The sequence below is a fragment of the Schistocerca americana genome, chromosome 11, assembly GCF_021461395.2.
Source record: "Schistocerca americana isolate TAMUIC-IGC-003095 chromosome 11, iqSchAmer2.1, whole genome shotgun sequence".
In the NCBI taxonomy this organism is placed as follows: Eukaryota; Metazoa; Arthropoda; class Insecta; order Orthoptera; family Acrididae; genus Schistocerca; species Schistocerca americana.
The window spans coordinates 26572200-26594904 of record NC_060129.1 but is presented as its reverse complement, the minus strand read 5'-3'; the positions used below and the strand labels follow the sequence as shown (position 1 = coordinate 26594904).

General features: G+C 47.2%; 1 protein-coding gene across 1 annotated transcript in view; it reads left to right on the top strand.

Moving 5' to 3' along the window:
* LOC124553974 (polyhomeotic-proximal chromatin protein-like) overlaps nucleotides 1-22705 on the top strand; it is a 354542-nt gene that overhangs the window by 219704 nt on the left and 112133 nt on the right. The window contains exon 3 of the mRNA XM_047127998.1: nucleotides 12018-12091. Within this exon, the coding sequence (XP_046983954.1) occupies nucleotides 12068-12091 (24 nt within the window). The 5' untranslated portion in view covers nucleotides 12018-12067. The remainder of the gene's footprint in view (nucleotides 1-12017; nucleotides 12092-22705) is intronic.

Sequence of the window (22705 nt, the reverse complement as noted above, 5' to 3'; positions counted from 1 at the left end):
GTCACACCACATTATGTCTTCTCGCGACTGATGTCTTCTCAACTGCTCTAAGAAGAGTTTCTAGCAGCTGAATATGATGCCTGCAGAGCCAGAAATATTACACATTGTGTAGCGGATTCGCGTCCCGCTGTACCGAGACTTTCTTCCCCAACTTCGCGTTTTCTAAAAAGTCTGGGAATTTCTTATTAAATTAACAGAAATAATTTCTATAATTTTTGATATTATGTAAATACAGCTGCACACTCTGTCAGGAGTAAGTTGGTTCGATTTTGTGGACCTTTATAAGCTTTAATTTATAAGCCCTTACTGACCTGGAGTGTAGCTTTACTTTTGGTCTTATTACATGTTCATGGATACTAGAATTTTTATTTGTGTGTATCACGGACAGAAAAAATGGACTAGCATGTAGACAAGCGGAGAAATGTGTTTTTTGATAGAGCTAAGGTAGGGAATTTCACGTGCACCAGTTTTCGTAAACAAACCGTGTAGTTTGCGAGCCAAAAAAGTCTTTCATAGAGGGGTCTCACCAGAGAGCGCTGAGAGCGCATATCACGCTATCAAGCTCGTCCCGTGTGCTGCTGGCTAACGGGATGTGTTCGCAGACGAGCTTTCTGCCGGGCGAGTGCATTTCAGTGGCTGAAGACGTGCTACAGCCACTCTGGGCGACCAACAGCTGCGGAAACGATGTCGAACGTGGCGCGAAGTGCTCCACAGGGACCCGAGCCGGGCAGTGCGAGGTGTCTGCGAAGTCCTCGCGACATCCCACGCGACTTGTCGACGCCAACCGCAGGCGAAGCAGACGAATTTCACCCAAGTTCGAGCGGCACGTTGTGGAATGTAGTGAAGTGATTCAGACGTCATGCTCAGGGTGAAAACTGCCGATGAATCGCGTAACTGTGAAACTTAATGCAGCAGTCTTGCCAGTGGATTACTCCCCGCGCCCCAAATACTGCACCAACATCACACCAACAGGTCACTCGTAGTAACTTTTTTTCCTAACTTTTTCCAAGTTGTCAGTAAGTCATAGGTCACTACTACTGGGATGTTTTGATGAGACAGGCGGAAGATGAAGAATGCAAAAGGCCTCAGAGATGGATGAACAAACGCTGTTTGCTGTATTGTGGTAATACGTCCGCACACACCTCGCCCATCACGTGTGAATCCCTGGCAAAGAAAGGCGTGGCAACTGTCTTTACCACCACCTTACGCGCTTCATGTAGCCCCTTGAGATTTCTTCCTCTTTTAGATAATGATAATGAGACTGAGGCTGAAATGGCGGCTGTTTGAGTCCACAGAAAAACTACACTGAAGAGCCAAAGAAACTGGTACACCTGCCTAATATATCCAGCAGCTCGACGTGGCGTGGCTTCCACTAATGTCTGAAGTAGTGCTGGTGGGAACTGACACCATGAAACCTCCAGGGTTGTCCATAAATCCGAAAGAGCACGGGGGGTTGGAAATCTCTTCTGAACAGTATGTTGCAAGGCATCCCAGATATGGTGAATAATGTCCATCTCTGGGCAGTTTGGTGGCCAGCGGAAGTGTTTAAACCCAGAAGAGTGTTCCTGGAGCCACTCTGTAGCAATTCTGAACGTGTGGGGTGTCGCATTGTCGTTCTGGAATTTCCCAAGCCGATCGGATGCACAATGGACATGAAAGGATGCAGGTGATTAGACAGGATCCTTACGTGCGTGTCACCTGTCAGAGTCGTATCTAGACGTATCAGGGGTCCCGTATCACTCCAAATACAGACGCTCCATACCATTACAGAGCCTCAACAAGTCCCCTGCTGACATGCAGGGTCCATGGATTCATGAGGTTGTCTCCATACCCGTACACGTGTATCCGCTCGATACAATTTCAAACGACAGAACATGTTTCCAGTCATCAACACCCCAATGTCGGTGTTGACGGGTCCAGGCGAGGCGTAAAGCTTTCTGCCGTGCAGTCACCAAGGGTACACAAGTGGGTCTTCGGCTCGGAAAACGCCTGAGTTTCGTCGAATGGTTCGCACGCTGGCCCTTGTTGATGGCCCAGCATTTAAATCTGCAACAATGTTCGGAAGGGTTGCCCTTCTGTGACGTTGAACGATTCTCTTCAGTCGTCCTCGGTCCCGTTCTTGCAGGATCTTTTTCCGGCCGCAGCGATGTCGGAGATTTGATGTTTTACAGTATTCCTGATCACAGTACACTCGTGAAATGGTCGTGCGGGAAAATTCCCACTTCATCGCCACCTCGGAGATGCTGTGTTCCGTGGTTCGTGCGATGTTCCAACTGAATGAAATCTTGATAACATACCGTTGTAGCAGAAGTAACCGAACTAACAAGTGCGCCAGACACTTGTTGTGTTGTACAGATGTTGCCGACCGTAGCGCCGTCTTCTGACTGTTTACCTATTGCTGTGTTTGAATACGCGTGCCCATACTAGTTTCTTTGGCTCCCTCAGTGTACGAGAGGACTCACTGCTAATTCTCAACACTATCCAGACAGCAGACTTACGGGAGTGCTTCCAGGAGCGGGAAAATCGCTGGAAGTGTTGCGCAGAAGCGCGAAGCTTACGGTCGAAATTAAGGTTGCACCTCGTAAAAGTAAATTGCGAGTAAGGCGTGTAACGTGGCCTGCATTTGAGCGTGCGGCTGCGTCGCCTGCGTGTGTGGACTTCCCGCCGTGCGCCCCAGCTGTGCGGGCGGCATACGCGACCGCGGTCAGGGGCCACGTGCGGTGTGGTTGAGACCAGAGCCGTGGGGTGTGTGGGAAGAGTCGGGTTACACACTGTGTGCTGTCACGCGATAACATGTACAGGTTTCGTCGATTTAACTGTATAGCTAGCCATTACGATACGATCACCAGTAACTCAAATTCGAACCATGATACAGAAAATGTAAAGGCGAATGCGAATCAAACTGATGGCTCGCGATCTTCCACCATAACCATCAACATGAGATAGCAAATATGAGGTAGCCCAGCAGGTGGAAAGGTGGGTTCTTTTGTGCCAAGACTGCTTGGTAGCTACAATAGGAAAACACGATTGATTAGCACGAGTACAAAATAAGAAAGTATTTATTGCTTTGCTGTAGTCCATGATCTGTTGGTTGACAATTATAGAAGACGCGACTAGACTGCGCCTCTGTAGAATGGCATAATTTACAAGTCACAAGTCTCGCAGTGACGAATTAATCTCTCGTAATCTTGAATGTCGAATCCGGTGAATTTTAAGAGTAACTTTTCACTGGGCAACAAAGACTTGACGGCAGCAGTGACTGGGCTGCAGACGACGACTGACTGACATCGGCGCCGGCTGACCACTGAGCGCGGCTACGCACTGCAGGCCGGCGCGACTGCACCACACGGAGCGGCCTCGCGGCCAGCGCAAGCACTGTGCACTCTTTGGCCAGCACAGCCGTTCTTCTGTTCCGTTCATCGAGAGAATCGAACCCGGCGGATCGATCTCTCGGGCGGCGGTGTGGTCGAATGGCTGACGTCGTCAGACAAACACTGCCATTTACTCCGGGAACACTTAGAAAATCCAACAAATCTATTGAACAGATGGCTTAGGCTATGCTCTTACCTCCTGTCTTCGAGTATAGCTGCGCTGTTTATCAGAAATGGTCGGAGGACACCGAAACAGTTCAAAGACGATTACCGCGAGATACGAGAGGAGTGTCAGGGACATGGCGCGACAGTTGGAGTGGCAGTCATTAAAACGAAGGCGTTTTTGTGTGTGGATGTCCGACAGAACAGACACCACATACCTCCAAGGTGCGGCAAAACAGTTTGACCGAAACTGTGGGACAGAAAGACAGCATCGAACAAAGGAATCTGAGTGTAGCAAATGGTTCAAATGGCTCTGAGCACTATGGGACTTGACACCTGAGGTCATCAGTCCCCTAGAACTTAGAACTACTTAAACCTAACTAACCTAAGGATATAACACACACCCATGCCCAAGGCAGGATTCGAACCTGCCACCGTAGCGGTCGCGCGGTTCCAGACTGAAGCGTCTAGAACCTCTCGGCCACCCCAGCTGGCTGAGTGTAGCAAGTAGGGGTCGCAGTTCCACATGTTCGGCGCTACACGAACGTAATTGAAATCTGACATGCGGACGTCTTTACTCAAAAATGAATTTAAGTCACAAAAACTATATACATAAACAAAATGTGTGGACTTATCAAACTAGTACGCTCATATACACAGACCTGTCTGCACTTAATTAACGGAAATATGTCGTAGTAAATGTTCAAACAGACCACCGTATCCACGCTGACGTAGCGCCGTAAATATCCAACTCCGACCTCTAGTTTTTATACTCAAATTCCTTCGTTTGATGCTGTCTTTCTGTCCTACACTTCCCCGAAAATCCTTTTTCCGTGAGCTGTACATAAATGTGAGTGAAGACGGCCTCGGGTACTTACAGCGCGGATGCTCGTGCGGCACTTGGCGAATACTGCTGCCAGCAGGGGGGGGGGGGGGGGTAATGGGGCTACTTAAGCTGCGTCACAGTCTGAGAATTTGGGCTGCACAGAAATCGTGTCCGGATAGCCGAGGCGGTTAAAACAGCCGTAGAAAGACAGTATCAAACGAAGGAATTTGAGTATAGCTACTAGAGGTCGCAGTTGAATATTTACGGCGCTATGTCAGCGTGGATACGGTGGTCTGTTTGAACATCTGCTACATACTTATGTTAATCAAGTGCTGGCAAGTCCGTGTACATGAGCGTACTTGCTTTTCATTTACTTTGGCCGTTTTAGGAAATACTGAAACATGGACGTGTGATTGTTTCCATGGCGTATGGTGTATGGTACGTCAACTAAGTACGATACAAGACGTAAATGGGATTTTCCCCTTTTTTATCATTGTGATGACTGATTAGTCTACATATTTTGTTTACGTTTACATTCCATCTTGAGTAAAGACTGGTGTACAGCCTAACGTAGGCAACTGCGACCCCTAGGAGAAGCGGGGCATCCAGATTAAGAGTCCCGGTCAGGCACAAAATTTGAACCTTATTTCAATGTCTGTAGGCTGATAAAGTCCTGATTTCTCGTAATAAAAGGCGTCTTTCGTTTCGGCGAGATTTGTCGACGCAATGTCGATCACTACATTTCTCCCGCGCATGGAAAAATATTTTACTGGCTGCTACCTACATAGAGCGAAACGACCGTCACTCAAATAAGAGAAACGAGAGCTCGCACGGGAAAATTTTCGAGCTCGTTTTTCTCACTTGATATTCTCGTCAGCCCACACGTGTTGATTGTGAAAATTTACAATTTGGTCACGTTGGAATGAAGCCTCACCCGTAAAGAGAACATTTGCACTGAAATGAGGATTGACCCATTGTTGGATGAACCATTCGCAGAAGTGTACCCGTGGAGGCCAATCAGCTGCTGATAGTGCCTGCACACGCTGTACACGGTACGGAAACAACTGGTTCTCCCGTTGTAGAGCAATAAGTCGCATGTCAACACAAGCACCGAAGTCAACATTACCTTCCTTCAATTGGGACAACTGGCGGTGAATCGAGGAAGTACAGTACATACTGACGAAACTAAAACGAGCTCTAACATGGAAAGTAAGCGTTTCCGGACACATGTCCACATACCATCTTTTCTTTATTTGTGTGTGAGGAATGTTTCCTGAAAATTTGGCCGTACCTTTTTGTAACACCCTGTATAGCTGGGTACAGGACATACCACGCATTAAAACCAACACTGGAGGTGTGGGAAAGACTGCTCCCAAACAGATGAAATGAGTTAACTAAAACTAAGTACAGTGATTGTCGTTTCGCCAGTTCCGTAGGCACCATACACGCTATTCACGCCATTAAAATCGTAATGAAAGAATACAAAAATCTCAAGAAAGATAACCATCTTGTGGTTTTTTGCTTCGAAACAGCTCTCGACCGAGCGCTAAGAAAGCTTGTATGACAGGCTCTTGGCAGGCAGTGCGTCCCAGAGCACTATAAAAGTATCTACATTCACGAAGACGTGTAAGAACACATCAAGACGGAAGGGGTCAGCGAATAACTGGAGGTAAAAATTGGGATCAACCAAGGATCCCCTCTCACCCTTCCTGCTCTCAATCCGGTCGCGATCTGTGTCACGGAACACCTGCAGAAACCGACTCAATTGGCACTTTTATACGCAGACGACATAGTTTTCGTAACAGAATGTCTACACGCCATAATAAACAAGAAAGCCTTTGTTTTGGTGTATATCGGTTGAACGGAGAGGAAGCAGGAATAAACGGACGGTTAGGTAACTTGCTGCAAGTACTCGAGAACGACAACCACTTCGAAACCGCAAATAGGTCTAGGCATTGCGCTTATAATACCAAACTACGAGTTCTAGGATCGGTAATAACATCCATAGCTTCAATGGGTAAAGACATTGAAAACCGCATGAAAAGCCGGTCGAGGGGTTGAAATGGAGGTCACTGACAGTAATTATCTGCGATGCTAAAATGTCTGTCGAACGCCAAGGAAAATAACAATATCCCCAACTGTAACGTAGGGCCATGCGCAAATCAGACGAACTGAAGCGTCAGGTTACGAGGATAGTGTAGGACTCCAAAGAACGACCTGGAAACGAGACTGCCCCTGAAGTAACAAGTACGTTCAAAATGGCTTTACAAGATGAAGAGGGCAGCGTGCTGCTTAAATTCACCCTGCTGAAGCGAGGAAAGATTCGTACAATGTGGATCATTTCAACTGTACGAGAGTGGAAGAATGTTAGACGAGGGTAAAGGCAGAAAAAACCGAGCTGATGGAAATTGACAGAATCCTACGCTGGTACTGTTGTGCTGCGACCACCTGTTGAGCGTGCCCGGCCACCTGTTGCATCTGCCGGCGCTATCAATGGCGTCTAATAAAAGCGGGAACGGGCGCGCTGCGCGGCGAATGGGCTGGCCGGCGCTCGCCATTGGCGGCAGCGCGCCGCACCGCTCGCTCCCATTGGCCGTTCTCCCTCCACAGCTACTCCCCCCCCCTCCATCGCTCGTGCCCTGTGGCGTCGTTGACTCCACGTCTGACCGCCAGATCGCGTGCTGAGCGCCGTTGCTGGCCACGCAGGCGCGCCGCCGACACTCGCGATCGGCGTTTATTTTTTCCCCTCCGTGCCCCGTTGGCCTGCTGTGACGTGGGTCGATAAGCAGATGAGCGCCATTGCGCATGCGCGTCCGCGCCGCTTGAAATAAGATAAGGGCGAGGACCCGCGTGTGCAGTGGAGGGACGGTTGCGCGCGGTCGTCGCAAGGAGGCGCGCGCGTCTCAGACATCTGAGCGTCTGGCTCGAGACAGTTGCCCGGTAGTCCCTCCGGAATATGGCGGTGAATTCTGTACTTACAAAGCTGCGCTCACGGCCCCACCGACGTCGGCTGACAACGGGCGGTCTTTTCAAATCGATGGACTAGCACGTGCATGGTAACAGTATAGCAGATTGTAGCTGAAAATGAAGATCAGTTTTCTTCTATCGAATCGGTCGACGTTCGCAGAGAAAAAGGACGGACTGCAACAAACTTACAAGTTTAGTCCAGGAAAAGAGTTTGTGGCATCCTGAGGATGAAAAATACTGTAGTCGGGATATAGTTCGGAATCTATGAACTGAAATCGCAGCTTTATTGGAAGCAAGTAGACAAAATCTCTATCGAAGTTTTAGGCGTAAATTATAACGTCAAAAAATAATTTGTTGGAAGAATAGGGTGCTACTACAGAGGTTATTTTGTAGTGGGAGGGGGGGGGGGGGTGGAATTAACTGACTTCAAATTATAATTAGGTGCTTGTTAGTGGTTTTATGCCAGGTGGATGGTGGTCCTGTTTGTATGAAGTAGTTTGCAAATGTGGTGACAGCACTGTTCGGTGTTCTAGGTGTTAAGTGCATCTTATTCCGAAATTTGTCCTGATTGGCAGCCATTGAAGGCTGACTGACTCATGTCTGTTTCGCCGAATTTGCTTTCCAATCTTGCTTTTCAGTGTCACCGCTAATCATGCAGAATACGCAATAGCACATTTCCCTCTTCATGCCATATATTTCGTTAAAGTTGTCTGATTATTGCAGTTATTGGGGAAGGAGTGTACCGTATTCGACCCGTCCTTTCGGAGAGAGACATATTGGTAGCTCGTTCAGAGGCGTTTGGCGTCTTTGCAAGAGCTAAAGGCGCAGTACACCCCCCCTCCCCTCCCCCCGTTCCACAATCACGGGGGCGTCGTGGCACCGATCGCGTCCGAGGAGATTAAAACAGAATATGACCTTGTTGACAGAAAGATTGTAACGTCTTTGACTTTGCCAAAACTGACGAAGGCAATAGGACGCTGTCGGTCGGTGTTGGATCTGCCTCTGGTCCGAAGATGGTTTTAATATATCGAAACCGCTCACCTGAAGTAAAAAAATAAAAATAAAATCCTTACTGAAATTCGGATTGCTTTTTAATACTAGCGGAGTGCGTGGCGTTACCTGATAATATATTTATTCCAATCTTTATCAGTCCATCATCTCCTTCTCTCCTGATCCTCGACCCTTCTCTGTCAAATCTTCAAATGTGTGTGAAATCTTATGGGACTTACGTGCTACGGTCATCAGTACCTAAGCTTACACACTACTTAATCTAAATTATCGTAAGGACACACACACACACACACACACACACACACACACACACACACACACACACACGCCCGAGGGAGGACTCGAACATCCGCCGGGACCAGCCGCACAGTCCATGACTGCAGCGCCTTGACTGCTCGGCTAATCCTGCGCGGCGCTTCTCTGTCCATCACCCACAATCCAATACAAGCTTGGTGGTTCTTACCACCACAGTAGTTGTTTCCAGATAGGCCTACTGACTAACATGTGTGCCAAGTTTGGTTCAGTTCGATGCAGGGGTTTGGGAGCAGCAATTTACCCACGGGTACAATCTGTACGTACGTGTCACACCTGCAGTTATCAGCAGAGTGACACAACGAGCTCTTTCTAAGCACTCTGTCTTCAGGCCACAAGTGGCCCATGGGGACCATCCGACCGCCGTGTCATCCTCAAGTGAGGATGCCGATAGAATGGGCGTGTGGTCAGCACACCGTTCTCCCGGTCGTTATGATGGTATTCTTGACCGCAAATTTGTACGTCAGTCTGGTCGTTCAACCTGTTGTGCTGCCATTCATGAGCCGCGCTCCAGGGGGTGTTTTCCAACAGGATAACACTCGTCCACATACGGCTCTTGTAAGCCACAGAGTGCCGACATATTGCCTCGGCCTGTTCAGTCACCATATTTGTCTGCACTGGAGTACATATCGGACATTATCCGATGAAAATTCCGGCGTCGTCAACAAACAGCATTAACCGTCCCTGTACTGACGGACAAGAGACCCTGAACTCCACCGCAGAATCTGACATGCGGCAGATCTAGAACGGAAACCACGCTCCTTCCCAAGCATGCGTTCAACACTCTAGCAGTTAGACAGGCTATCAACGCGCCAGCAATTCAGATTTGCAGTGACTTAGCTCGCGCTTACATTAACCTGTGAATCTTGCAGTGTTAATCACTTAAATATGTTATCTTGAGACGTGTATTCCCGAAATTGCAGAACCGAGCGACGTGGCGCAGTGGTTAGCACACTGGACTCTCTTTCGGGACGACGACGGTTCAATCCCGCGTCCGGCCTTCCCGATTTTTCCCTAAATCTCTCCAGGTAAAAGTCGGGATGGTTCCTTTAAAAGGGCACTGCCGACTTCCTTCCCCGTTCTTCCGTAATCCGATGAGACCTATTACCTGGCTGTTTGGTCTCTTCCCCGAAACAACCGCCAGCCGCTGGGGCTGAGCGGTTCTAGGTGCTTCAGTCTGGAACCGCGCTGCTGCTACGGTCGCAGGTTTGAATCCTGCTTAGGGTTTGGATGTGTGTGATATCCTTAAGTTAGTTAGGTTTAAGTAGTTCTAAGTTCTACGGGACTGATGACCTCAGATGTTAAGTCCCATAGTGCTCAGAGCCATTTGAACCCAAGCAACCCAACCCCCAACCCGAAACTACATAACATTAATTATGCACTACTGGCCATTGAAATTGCTACAGCAAGAGGAAATGCAGGTGATAAACGGGTATTCATTGGACAAATATATTACTCTAGAACTGACATGTGATTATATTTTCACGCAATTTGGGTGCATAGATCCTGAGAAATCAATACCCAGAACCACCTCTGGCCGTAATAACGGCCTTGATACGCCTGGGAATTGAGTCAAACAGAGCTTCGATGGTGTGTACAGGTACAGCTGCCCATGCAGCTTCAACACGACACCACAGTTCATCAAGAGTAGTGACTGGCGTATTGTGACGAGCCAGTTGCTCGGCCACCATTGACCAGACGTTTTCAATTGGTGAGACATCTGGAGAACGTGCTGGCCAGAGCAGCAGTCGAACATTTTCTGTATCCAGAAAGGCCCGTAGAGGACCTGCAACATGCGGTCGTGCATTATCCTGCTGAAATGTAGGGTTTCGCAGGGATCGAATGGAGGGTAGAGCCACGGGTCGTAACACATCTGATATGTAACGTCCACTGTTCAAAGTGCCGTCAATGCGAACAAGAGGTGACCGAGACGTGTAACCAATGGCACCGCATACCATCACGCCGGGTGATACTCCAGTATGGCGATGACGAATACACGCTGCCAATGTGCGTTCAACGCGATGTCGCCAAACACGGATGCGACCATCACGATGCTGTAAACAGAACCTGGATTCATCCGGGAAAATGACGTTTTGCCATTCGTGCACCCAGGTTCGTCGTCGCAGGCACTCCTGTTTGTGATGTGTCAAGGGTAACCGCAGCAGTGGTCTCCGAGCTGGTAGTCCGTGCTGCAGCAAACGTCGTCGAACTGTTCGTGCAGATGGTTTTTGTCTTGCAAACGTCCCCATGTGTTGACTCAGGGATCGAGACGTGGCTGCACAACCCGTTACAGCCATGCGGATAAGATGCCTGTCATCTCGACTGCTAGTGATACGAGGTCGTTGGGATCCAACATGAACTTCCGTATTACCCTCCTGAACCCACCGATTCCATATTCTGCTAACGGTCATTGGATCTCGAATGACGCGAGCAGCAATGTCGCCATACGATAAACCGCAATCGCGATAGGCTACAATCCGACCTTTATTAAAGTCGGAAACGTGATGGTACGCACTTCTCCTCCTTACACGAGGCATCACAACAACGTTTCACCAGGCAACGAAGGTCAACTGCTGTTTGTGTATGAGAAATCGGTTTGGAAACTTTCCTCATGTCAGCACGTTGCAGGCTTCGCCACCGGCGACAACCTCGTGTGAATGCTCTGAAGAGCTAATCATGTGCATATCACAGCATGTTGTTCGTGTCGGTTAAATTTCGCGTCTGCAGCACGTCATCTTCGTGGTGTAGGAAGTTTAATGGCCAGTAGTGTATTTTGCTGATGCGATATGTTCTTTACGTCATTATCTCTCTCTCTTTCTCTTTTTCGCCTTCTTTCTCTTTTTCTCTCTCTCTTTCTTTCTCTCTCTCTTTCTTTCTCTCTCTCTTTCTTTCTCTCTCTCTTTCTTTCTCTTTCTCTCTTTCTTTCTCTCTCTCTTTCTTTCTCTTTCTTTCACTTTCTGTCTCTCTCTATCTGTCTCTTTATTTCTCTGTATCTCTTTCTCTCTATCTGTCTTTCTCTCTCTCTCTCTCTCTCTCTCTCTCTCTCTCTCTCTCTCTCTCTCTCTCTCTCTCTCTTTATTTCTCTCTATCTCTTTCTCCCCTGTCTATCTATCTCTCTCTCTCTCTCTCTCTCTCTCTCTCTCTCTCTCTCTCTCTCTCTCTCTCTCTTTATTTCTCTCTATCTCTTTCTCCCCTGTCTATCTATCTATCTATATCTCTCTCTCTCTCTATTTCTCTCTCTCTCTCTCTCTCTCTCTCTCTCTCTCTCTCTCTCTCTCTCTCTGTCGGCTTATGCCTGTGTTTTTTTATTGTGTGACAAGGGCGACGCGTGAGTTACCGTGTGTGGTGTTGGTGTGTTGCATGTGCAGACGCAGTGGCCGTCCTATGAGCGCAGCCGCCGGGTGACGCCGCCGGGGCCATGGAGCAGCAGCCTCAGCACCAGGTAACGCAGCCCTGCCTGCTCTCCTTCCTCTCCTCTCCTGTCTCTCCACTTACGCTCCCTGCCTTTGTGTGGTGGGTTGTGTGCGCGAGGCTGCTACCAGCCACTACACCACCCCGGCATTGTGCCTAACACAGCTGCACCGACTGCCCTAGTGCACACACGTCAGCCCGTCTCCATTTTCGCCTTCTTAAATCTTTAGCATTGCGGCGGCTCTACGGTATCTCAACAGCGACCCAGCTTTGCACGTAATGGGGAAATCCCGGCTGTGCCTCAAGTTGAAAAACTGGTAGAAGCCGACCTCGGGGAAGATCAGTTCGGATTCCATAGAAATACTGGAACAAGTGAGGCAATACTGACCATACAACTTATCATAGAAGGTAGATTAAGGAAAGGCAAACCTACATATGTAAACTTTGAAAAATCTTTTGACAATGTCGACTGGAATACTCTCATTCAAATTCTGAAGGTGGCAGGGGTAAAATACAGGGAGCGAAAGGTTATCTACAATTTGCACAGAAACCAGACGGCAGTCATAAGAGTCGACGGGCATGAAAGGGAAGCAGTGGTTGGAAAGGGAGTGAGACAGGGTTGTAGCCTATCCCCGATGTTATTCAATCTGTATATTGAGCAAGCAGTAACGGAAACAAAAGAAATATTCGGAGTAGGTATTAAAATCCGTGGAGAAGAAATAAAAACTTTGAGGTTCGCCGATGACATTGTAATTCTGTGAGAGACAGCAAACATCGGGTATAGATTTAAGTGTGAGGAAGTCGTTTCTGAAAGTATTTGTATGAAGTGTAGCCATGTATGGAAGTGAAAAATGGACGATAAATAGTTTCGACAAGAAGAGAATAGAAGCTTTCGAAATGTGGTGCAGGAGAAGAGTCCTGAAGATGAGATGGGTAGATCACGTAAGTAATGAGAAGATATTGAATAGAATTGGGGAGAAGAGAAATTTGTGGTACAAGTTGACTAGAAGAAGGGATCAGTTGGTAGGACATCAAGGGATCACCAGTTTAGTATTGGAGGGCAGTGTGGAGGGTAAAAATCGTAGAGGGAGACCAAGAGATGAATACACTAAGCAGATTCAGAAGGATGTAGGTTGCAGTAGGTACTGGGATATGAAGAAGCTTGCACGGGATAGAGTAGCATGGAGAGCTGCATCAAACCAGTCACAGGACTGAAGACCACAACAACCACATCAAGTGCAGATGATGTATTTAGATCTTCCTGTAGAAACCTGAGACGGGCTGATGTCTGAGTTGGAGTTCGTACTAGCAACGCCACTAGACTAGACTAGTCTGTCCGGCTGTGTTACCCACACTGTCAGGGTGCTGCGGTGGACAGCACGTCAGGCTAGTAACCAGCAGACCCGGGTTCGACTCCCAGCCTTTGCACAAATTATAGTTCGTTACTTTATCTTCAACACTTACCGAAGATAAAGTAGAGTGTCGATGTGTCTGTGGGAAAGCGTAAATTAGATCAGAGTAATGATCAGAAATTGGCGGAAGTGAAAGCAGAAGACGAAAAGAAAGGTGACGAAGAGGAAGGACCAAACGAGAAGACTGTAACAGCATGGTGGGAGGAGGGAAGGTAGGCCGACACCAAAGTGATGAGAGCAGTATAGCCACGAAAGAAGGCAAATACGCAGCTGTTAAATACTTAACGTAGTCCTAATGCGCTTATTCGTGAATAGTAATAATAACGATAATAATATATGTCGTTATATGTTATCTGTCTTGAGGTGACTGCAGTCTAATTAAAAAGGAATTACAGCAGACGCGTTTCGCTTTTATTTACAAAGTATCTTCTGTGGTGTTCTGTAAATTGGATACACACGTTTGTACGATTACTTTTCATTCTTTTAAGCTTAACACAGCGTTTTCTTTATGAAGTTGGTCCGTAAGCTACTCACGGTGTTTCTTCACATAGTCTCCACCTTCCCCTCTTGCTGGCAGTGGTTGATGTCGACACAGTTCATTTCACGTCTGCAGTTTTTGTCATTTTGCGTTATTTCCTGCGTTTATGTGGGAGGGGTACGGTTAGAGAGGACAGTTTGTCAACATGGTCATCATCAGATGAATTTGTTCTTGTAGTTGTCATCGTCGTCGTAGTCTTGGGCCCAGGCACTGGTTTCGTGCTGCTCTGTTCCGTGCAAGGCTGTTCATCGTTCCACAACTACCAGATGCGTCTGCGCCTGCACCAGCTTATTGTACTCAGCCCTTCGTCTTCCTCTACAGTCTTCATCCCCCCCCCCCCCCCCACACACACACACACACACTTCCCTTGACCATTCCATGATGCATCACTACGTGTTCCATCAACTCACCCTTGCCATAAATTTCTCCGATTCGGCGCCTCTTCGGCAATTACCTCTACTACGCCCCTAATCTTAAACACTCCTCCCTAACACTACTTATTCATTCTCTTGTCTATCGTCCACGCTTCACGTGCGTTTACCGCTTTCTCGAACTCAATGTCAAACAGAAGTGCGGACAGGCCGTGTCATTGTCGTGGACAAAAATGTCTATTAAGAAGCATCAGAAGCAACTTTTTGCTACGCAGAAATTAGATTATGGCGAATAAAGCAGGATTCGACTGAGGCTGTCGATTTGCAATCGATCAATCCTTCGCAGTCCATTTCGGGTTTATAACGGTGCGTCTACATCTACATCCATACTCCGCAAGCCACCTGACGGTACGTGGCGGAGGGTACCCTGAGTACCTCTATCAGTTCTCCCTATTATTCCAGTCTCGCATTGCTCGTGGAGAGAAAGATTGTCGGTATGCCTCTGTGTGGGCTCTAATCTCTCTGATTTTATCCACATGGTCTCTTCGCGAGATATACGTAGGAGGGAGCAATATACTGCTTGACTGCTCGGTGAAGGTATGTTCTCGAAGCTTCAACAAAAGCCCGTATTGAGCTACTGAGCGTCTCTCTTGCAGAGTCTTCCACTGGACTTTACCTATCATCTCCGTAACGCTTTCGCGATTGCTAAATGATCCTGTAACGAAGCGCGCTGCTCTCCGTTGGATCTTCTCTATCTCCCCTAACAACCCTGTCTGGTACGGATCCCACACTGCTGAGCAGTATTCAAGCAGTGGGCGCACAAGTGTACTGTAATCTACTTCCTTTGTTTTCGGATTGCATTTCCTTAGGATTCTTCCAGTGAATCTCAGTCTGGCATCTGCTTTACCGACGATCAACTTTATATGATCATCCCATTTTAAATCACTCCTAATGCGTACTCCCAGATAATTTATGGAATTATCTGCTTCCAGTTGCTGATCTGCAATATTGTAGCTAAATGATAAGGGAACTATCTTTCTATGTATTCGTAGCACATTACACTTGTCTACATTGAGATCGAATTGCCATTCCCTGCACCATGCATCAATTCGTTGCAGATCCTCCTGCATTTCAGTACAGTTTTCCATTGTTACAACCTCTCGATACACCACAGCATCATCCACAAAAAGCCTCAGTGAACTTCCGATGTCATCCACAAGGTCATTTATGTGTATTGTGAACAGCAGCGGTCCTACGACACTCTCCTGCGGCACACCTGAAATCACTCTTACTTGGGAGACTTCTCTCCATTGCGTCGAGTTGAACAGAACTCTGTAACATTCTAGATGATGTGTCGGCGTAGTGCTGATGTGTATACTGTTTACAAATGAAATGACACAACTTCGTAGACTTGACTGGTCTCACACAGACCTGCCGCCGCTGTCTACTTTAGATTCCCTCTTACACACGGGCAGAACTGCCGGGGCTCTGCATAGTAACTGTATGAGACCAGTCAAGCGTCTGAAATTGTGTCATTTCATTTATTTAAGTAGCTCCATCTGGCTTTCAGGCTGGATGCCCCATTTACATTCGATGCCGAGCTGCTATTCCAGAATGTGGGGAGCCTCGGACATTGAGTGCCTGCGTGAGGGGGAATTTGCAGTAGACCGGGGCGGCAGTGAGAATTTGGATCGAGGTGAAGACCCGCCAGGGTAACCCGTGCAGGTGTGTGAACCGCTGTGCCGTGGCGGCTCAGAGGCTAACGCACCTGCCTACTGAGCAGGAGGCGTGGGTTTGATTCCCGGCTTCAGTTTATATACATAAAGTCGTATCTCTCTGCTGTTTATTACTACGCAGTCTGCCTGATATACCACTGTAATGTCAGCAGAATGAGATTTTCACTCTGCAGCGGAGTGTGCGCTGATATGAAACTTCCTGGCAGATTTAAACTGTGTGCCGGACCGAGACTCGAACTCGGGACCTTTGCCTTTCGCGGGCAAGTGCTCTACCAACTGAGCTACCCAAGCACGAAAGGCAAAGGTCCCGAGCTCGAGTCTCGGTTCGGCACACAGTTTTAATCTGCCAGGAAGTTTCACTGTAATGTCACCCACACATGTGCGTTCTGCAACACGACAACACCCACACCCTGACATACCCTACAACGATATTTGCGCTCACTAACACGTCGTCATTCCCATTCGCACTATTGCTGTGATCCTGTGCGGCATTGAGGACGAAAAGCGCGGGGGGGGGGGGGGGAGGGAGGGGGGGAGGAGGGGCAATATGGCAGGCTACGGCCTGGCATATTTGTATTCTTCGTGTGGGGAGGGGGAGTGATGTTGCCGTCATCGTCTAATGCCACCGACGATATTACAAGGTCTAATAGTAGTAGTCGGTAGGTGTTCACAGATTTTGTAATTACGTTAGAGATGTCACGGCTAAGAATGAAGTACTTCATTGTCCCTGAACGACCGAACTCACTAAACTATTGTTTTTCCTACTGAATCTGTGCAGGGCCGGTTTTAGGCCCAAGTGACGCAATTGCGACATTTCTATAAAGGATGTAACATAAGTAGCCGGTCGGAGTGGCCGGGCGGTTCTAGGCGCTACAGTCTGGAACCGCGCGACCTCTACGGTCGCAGGTTCGAATCCTGCCTCGGCATGGATGTGTGTGTTGTCCTTAGGTTAGTTAGGTTTAAGTAGTTCTAAGTTCTAGGCGACTGATGACCTGAGAAGTTTAGTCCCATAGTGCTCAGAGCCATTTTTGTAACATAAGCAGTAGCGAAAACTGACAGGGGTGACGGAGTACGACTGGACAATCGAAACTGTTCCAGTACGAATGTGTCCGGTCAAAAAGCAATGGAAAAAAACGTCTGTTTCGTAAACAACTCACCTTGCTCCTTAAGATAGTCTCCTTTGAGGGATAATCACCTGGGCCAGCGATCCTCCAGCTTTTTCATTCCAGGACAGAAATAAGTTCTGTCACACTCTGCAAAATACTCTTTGACGGCAACTGTCACTTCCAAATTTTATGAAACTTCCTTCCTAGCAAGCCAGAGTTTCAAGTTAGGGAAGATGAGGAAGTCGCTTGGGGCAAAGTGTGGCGAGTAGCGCCGGTGAGGAACCAGTTGGAAGCTGTCGTTACTGCTGATGTGTGGGGCGCTGCATTACCCCGATAAAAAGAGCACTTTCCTGCGTGCCAACCTCAGTCTCTTTTGTCAACCAATGCATCCAAAGTCGAATTATCGTTCTGCCTTAAAAAGGGTGGCACTCACCTTACCAGCTCACAAGACCCTCTTTGCATATTTGGGCGCATTTTCGCCAGATTTTGTCCATTCTTTTGACTGCCCTTTCGGCTCTGGTGTGTAATGATGTGTCACGCTTCATTTGGAGGCAATGTAATGTTGTGTATGCGTCACTGCTTTTTTCCCCCTTTAACTAATTTGTGCCTGATTTCACTCTGAGAAGGTCAGTAATGTATGTAAATACCGTAAATATAAATGTGATTCAAAAAGTACTTGAAGTGAAGTGAAGCGCATCTGGACAGCAAGAAACCCTTCAGAGCGCAATCCCAGCAATGATAGTATTAGAGGTCTTTGAGTGTGGACTCAAATTTTTTTTTATTTTTTTTTATTTAAAAAAAAGACTGTTAATCTGTATCTTGTGGAAACAGGACGTGTCCTAGGCTGTCGCTCAGAACGTATTGTTACATTTAATGAAAATTGATATTTTAGTGATAAAAGAAATATCTTGTTTTTGGAAAAGAAGGTGAACTTCATTGTCTTCGCCGCCTATGAATAGAGAGAATTGTAAGTGTACAAAGCATACTAAAATACAGAAAAAGAAATGTATTCTCTACAGTTTCCATTCAATGCGTAACAACCTCTCATAATTTCTTAATTACGCAAAAGGCTCTGAGCACTATGGGACTTAACTTCTGTGGTCATCAGTCCCCTAGAAGTTAGAACTACTTAAACCTAACTAACCTAAGGACATGACACACATCCATGCCGGAGGCAGGATTCGAACCTGCGATCGTAGTGGTCGCACGGTTCCGGACTGAAGCTCCTAGAACCGCTCGGTCACCGCGACCGGCTCTTAATTACAGTAATTGGATTATGTTCTTGTACAATAGTATGGTGCTGAACTCCACTGACCAATTTTGATGTAGCAGGACGTGTAGTTTGAAGGAAGTTTGTGTGCCAAGCAGTCTCCTTTTCTCACGAAAAGCAGATTGCTGTTTGATCTTATTTGCTTACAACAGTGGTCCCTTAGGTACGAAAAGCCGCAAAAACCTGGGCTCAAAGCTATCCGCAATACGGCCAGGTAACTAACAGAGTAGTATTTTAAAGCTTAAAGAACGATAACTTGCTCCAAATCGTAATACGTCGCCAACTGGTGCAGAAGCTGATCATTCAAGGAGGCAGCAACCAAAATTCAGGCAGCAGTTACGACTTAAAGTAAAAATCTCAAACAAAAATCAGTCTCTCTCTCTCTCTCTCTCTCTCTCTCTCTCTCTCTCTCTCCAAACACATATATAAATATTCATATTACTAAGATAAAAGTGATTTTATAGATGGAACCAGGTTTCATCAGCAGCCACAAATCCGCGCAAAAAGTCCCCCGGATTGCGATTAAACATTGCCAGAGTTCGTGGTGAAACGTCGTGCCGGACGCGCTTCTGGTCGACTGTGGGCAGCAGTTGCAGGAGCCAGTTCGCATTCAGCTTCTTCACAGCCAGTTCCCCTTGGACAGTGTCACGCATTCGCTCAGTTCAGATGCCTTCAGTCTCAGCACACTCTCACAAATGTTTATTCGTCGACGTCGCATTGCTACATCACGAATTTTGCCGGTGGTTTTTTCCTTTCGTCTTTAGTGGTTGTCGTACCACGTTTAAATTCATTGACGCAAAAGTAAACGATGCTGCAGAATCCGCTTTAACTTCGTCCAGTCCTGTTTTGATTTGTGCGGCACTCCAACCCTTGAAAAGCACAAAACTCCGTTTTCTCCCTTTCGAATCGCAGTCCACACACTGACGAGTTGAGACAGCTGTCAACAATGAACTGTACGCTGTACATTGTTGAAAATCTCTATACGATCCTTGGAATAATCAAGCTTACCAGCCCTAAACGCGCAACAAAAGCGACATTTATCAGAGCTCGTGAACGTGGGTCCCCGAGCTAGCCGTGTTCACGATGTAAGAGCGCGCGCACGGTCTGTGCGGCTGCGAACCTCCACAGACCCCAGCGTCAGGCAGTGCCGCAGTTAGCAGAGCACGTCGGAAGCTCTTTTAAGGCTGTTCGCAGACGACGCGGTGCAGCGCCAGGACACGGTAACGATGTGCAGGAGGACACGCACACCCGCGACGAATGGTGTAGCGTCAGGCAGTTGTCCAGGGAGTAAATACACTGAAGAGCCAAAGAAACTGGTACACCTAACATCGTGTATGGCCCCCGCGGAAGTGCCGCAACTCAGCGCGGTATGAAGTCGACTACTGTGAGACCTCAACTTTTCCCGGCGAATCGGATGTTCAAATAAGGTACAGGTTTGCTGCTGGGTGACGTTGTCGAACGCCGCCGATGTTTCGACAGGAGCACACCGTGCCATTCTCAAGGGACAAATGCTTCGGTGACAGAAGGCACGTAACGCTCAGTTTGGGATGAATTTGGCTATCGTGCAGCCAGTGGGGGACATACTGAACGTTTATGATGAATTTCTGTAAACTTCTGTCTTCTTTGAGTAATTTAGTATGCAATTTGTCGGTGTTAAGCACTTCTTCCTAGTAAATAATTCTATTTAAAATTGGGTCATTCTTTTTGGGACACCAAGTAGTATTACACTGAGGTGAGAGCAGGCGTGGGATAACGATATTCACATGCGCTGATGAGCCAAAGCACTACGACCCGCACCCACCACGAGGTGAAATGCCTGCTAGTTGCATTGCTGCGACACAGTAAGGAAACAAATGTCAGCAGAACAGAGGCGAATAGGCAGTGATTAGAGGGAAGGAGAAGATACGGGCCCCAAATGTGGAAATCCACTGATATAAGCTGTTTCAGGCCCGGATCTTGGGGGGGGGGGGGGGGGGGTACCTGTCCCCGGCGGCAACTTGAGGGGGTGCCAAATTCATATTCTCGAAGGGAAAGAAAAAACCTTGTTTCAGGAAGCGCCTAGCACTCAGCGCACGTTGATCCATTGATTATTCGTATTATTTTGAAATGCATCTCAGTAAATTTTTGAACACATTCTAAGTTGATTTCTGAACGAATCGTTAACTTGATTTTTCAATCCATGCATAGTGTACGTGATGTCTCTGTCAGGGGAATCCCTGTCGCAATCAACAAATAAAACACTTTCCCATAGACAAAAGGGGACTGGGATGTACAAACTGACCCCAATAAACCCTAATGGGTGAATGCCATTCGCTGCTCGTTTATGTGGTTGATTGGGTGCGCTAATGATCAGCGTTGTTATAATTACTAGCGAAATCCATAGATTCAGACTACCAGAATGGAAATAAACGAGGAAATACATGTAAGAAAGATCAAATGCTATCGTCTCGGTGTATCAAAGAAAATGAAATTTTGACCGAAAGTTTTGGCAGGACCCTACGCTACTAATAGCCAGTTGCACAGTCGCCGCTTAGCAACCGTTGAAGTTCCATTCTCGGGACAGCGCGGAAAACACGTCGTACGAACGCGTAATAACGCCTAACTGGAGAATGAAGGCGGGATAACTGAACCCGTGATTCTGCCAGGGTTAGCGAAGCTAATAGTTAGAGAATTAGTGGTGATGACAAGATTGATTGTTAAAACGCCGAAGGTGAAGAAATGGGGACATCATACGAATTATATGGAAGAATGAGACGATTCCAAATTTATACAGAAATTTCGTATGACTGCTTTTCGATCTCATGCTTGAGAAACTGGACTGTATGAATGAAATGTGAAACTATTTCCTAAAATAAAATTTTTTGCTTGTAGTAGGCTTAATAGCTCTTTGATATTGGTACTTTGTGAATTATACTCTGTCGTATTATTTATATAAATGAGTTACATACAACTGACCAACTCTGCGAAAACAGTCCCGCTTATTTGTGGTGCATTAAAATTACTCCAATATTAGAAAGGCCTATTCGGTTGTATCTAGCAGACAGTGGCAAAACAGATGTAATCAAATCTGGAAACCACACCAGCCGACCCCAGTGGCCGAGCTGTTCTAGGCGCTTCAGTCTGGAACCGCGCTGCTGATACCGTCGCAGGTTTGAATCCTGCCTCGGGCATGGATGTGTGTGATGTCCTTAGGTTAGTTACGTTCGAGTAGGTCTAAGTTCTGGGAGACTGATGACCTCAGATGTTAAGCCCCACAGTGCTCAGACCCATTTGAAACTACACTCGTCTTGTGAACTATTCGCGTCAACAAGTTTTTCAGCATTAGACAATGACATTTTGACTTTTTATGTAGCAAAATGGTTCAAATTGCTCTGAGCACTATGGGCAGAGCTGTCATGGGTGTTTGGCTACTGGGAGACCATTTGCAGCCATTCATGGACTTCATGGTCCCAAACAATGATGCAGTTTTTATGGACGACAATTCACCCTGTCACTAGATCACGATTATTCGCAATTGGTTTGAAGAACATCCTGGACAATTCGAGCAAATGATTGGGACACTTAAATGGCCTGACATCAATCCCATAGAGTATTTATGGGACGTAATCAAGAGGTCGCTTCCTGCAGAGTATCCTGCACGGCCAACACTTCTACAATTGTGGCTGGGTGTTTGGCTCAGTATTTCTGCACGGCCAACACTTCTACAATTGTGGCTGGGTGTTTGGCTCAGTATTTCTGCACGGCCAACACTTCTACAATTGTGGCTGGGTGTTTGGCTCAGTATTTCTGCACGGCCAACACTTCTACAATTGTGGCTGGGTGTTTGGCTCAGTATTTCTGCAGGGGACTTCCAACGACTTGTTGAGTCCGTGCGACGTCGATTACCTGCACCTTGCTGGGCGCATGCAGTTCTGACACGTTGTCAGGAAGGGTCTCATAACTTTTACCACCTCACTGTATGCTGGCAGGGTCTTAAAATGCGGGAGTTTAGTGCAGCCTAGCGAGTATTCACCTGTAGATGGCCAAAAGACTCCGCACCAAAATATCATGGCAGCAGGTTGCAGATATCAGGCGGTTTGCCTTAAATTTCGTGGTACAATCCGTAAGCAGGGAAAGTTTTAATTTTAAAATTTGATGGAGTGCTGTAGAGCACACGCAATAGATCAGCAACGAAGCTTAGGGTATTTAAAACTATTGGACAAAGTATACCGA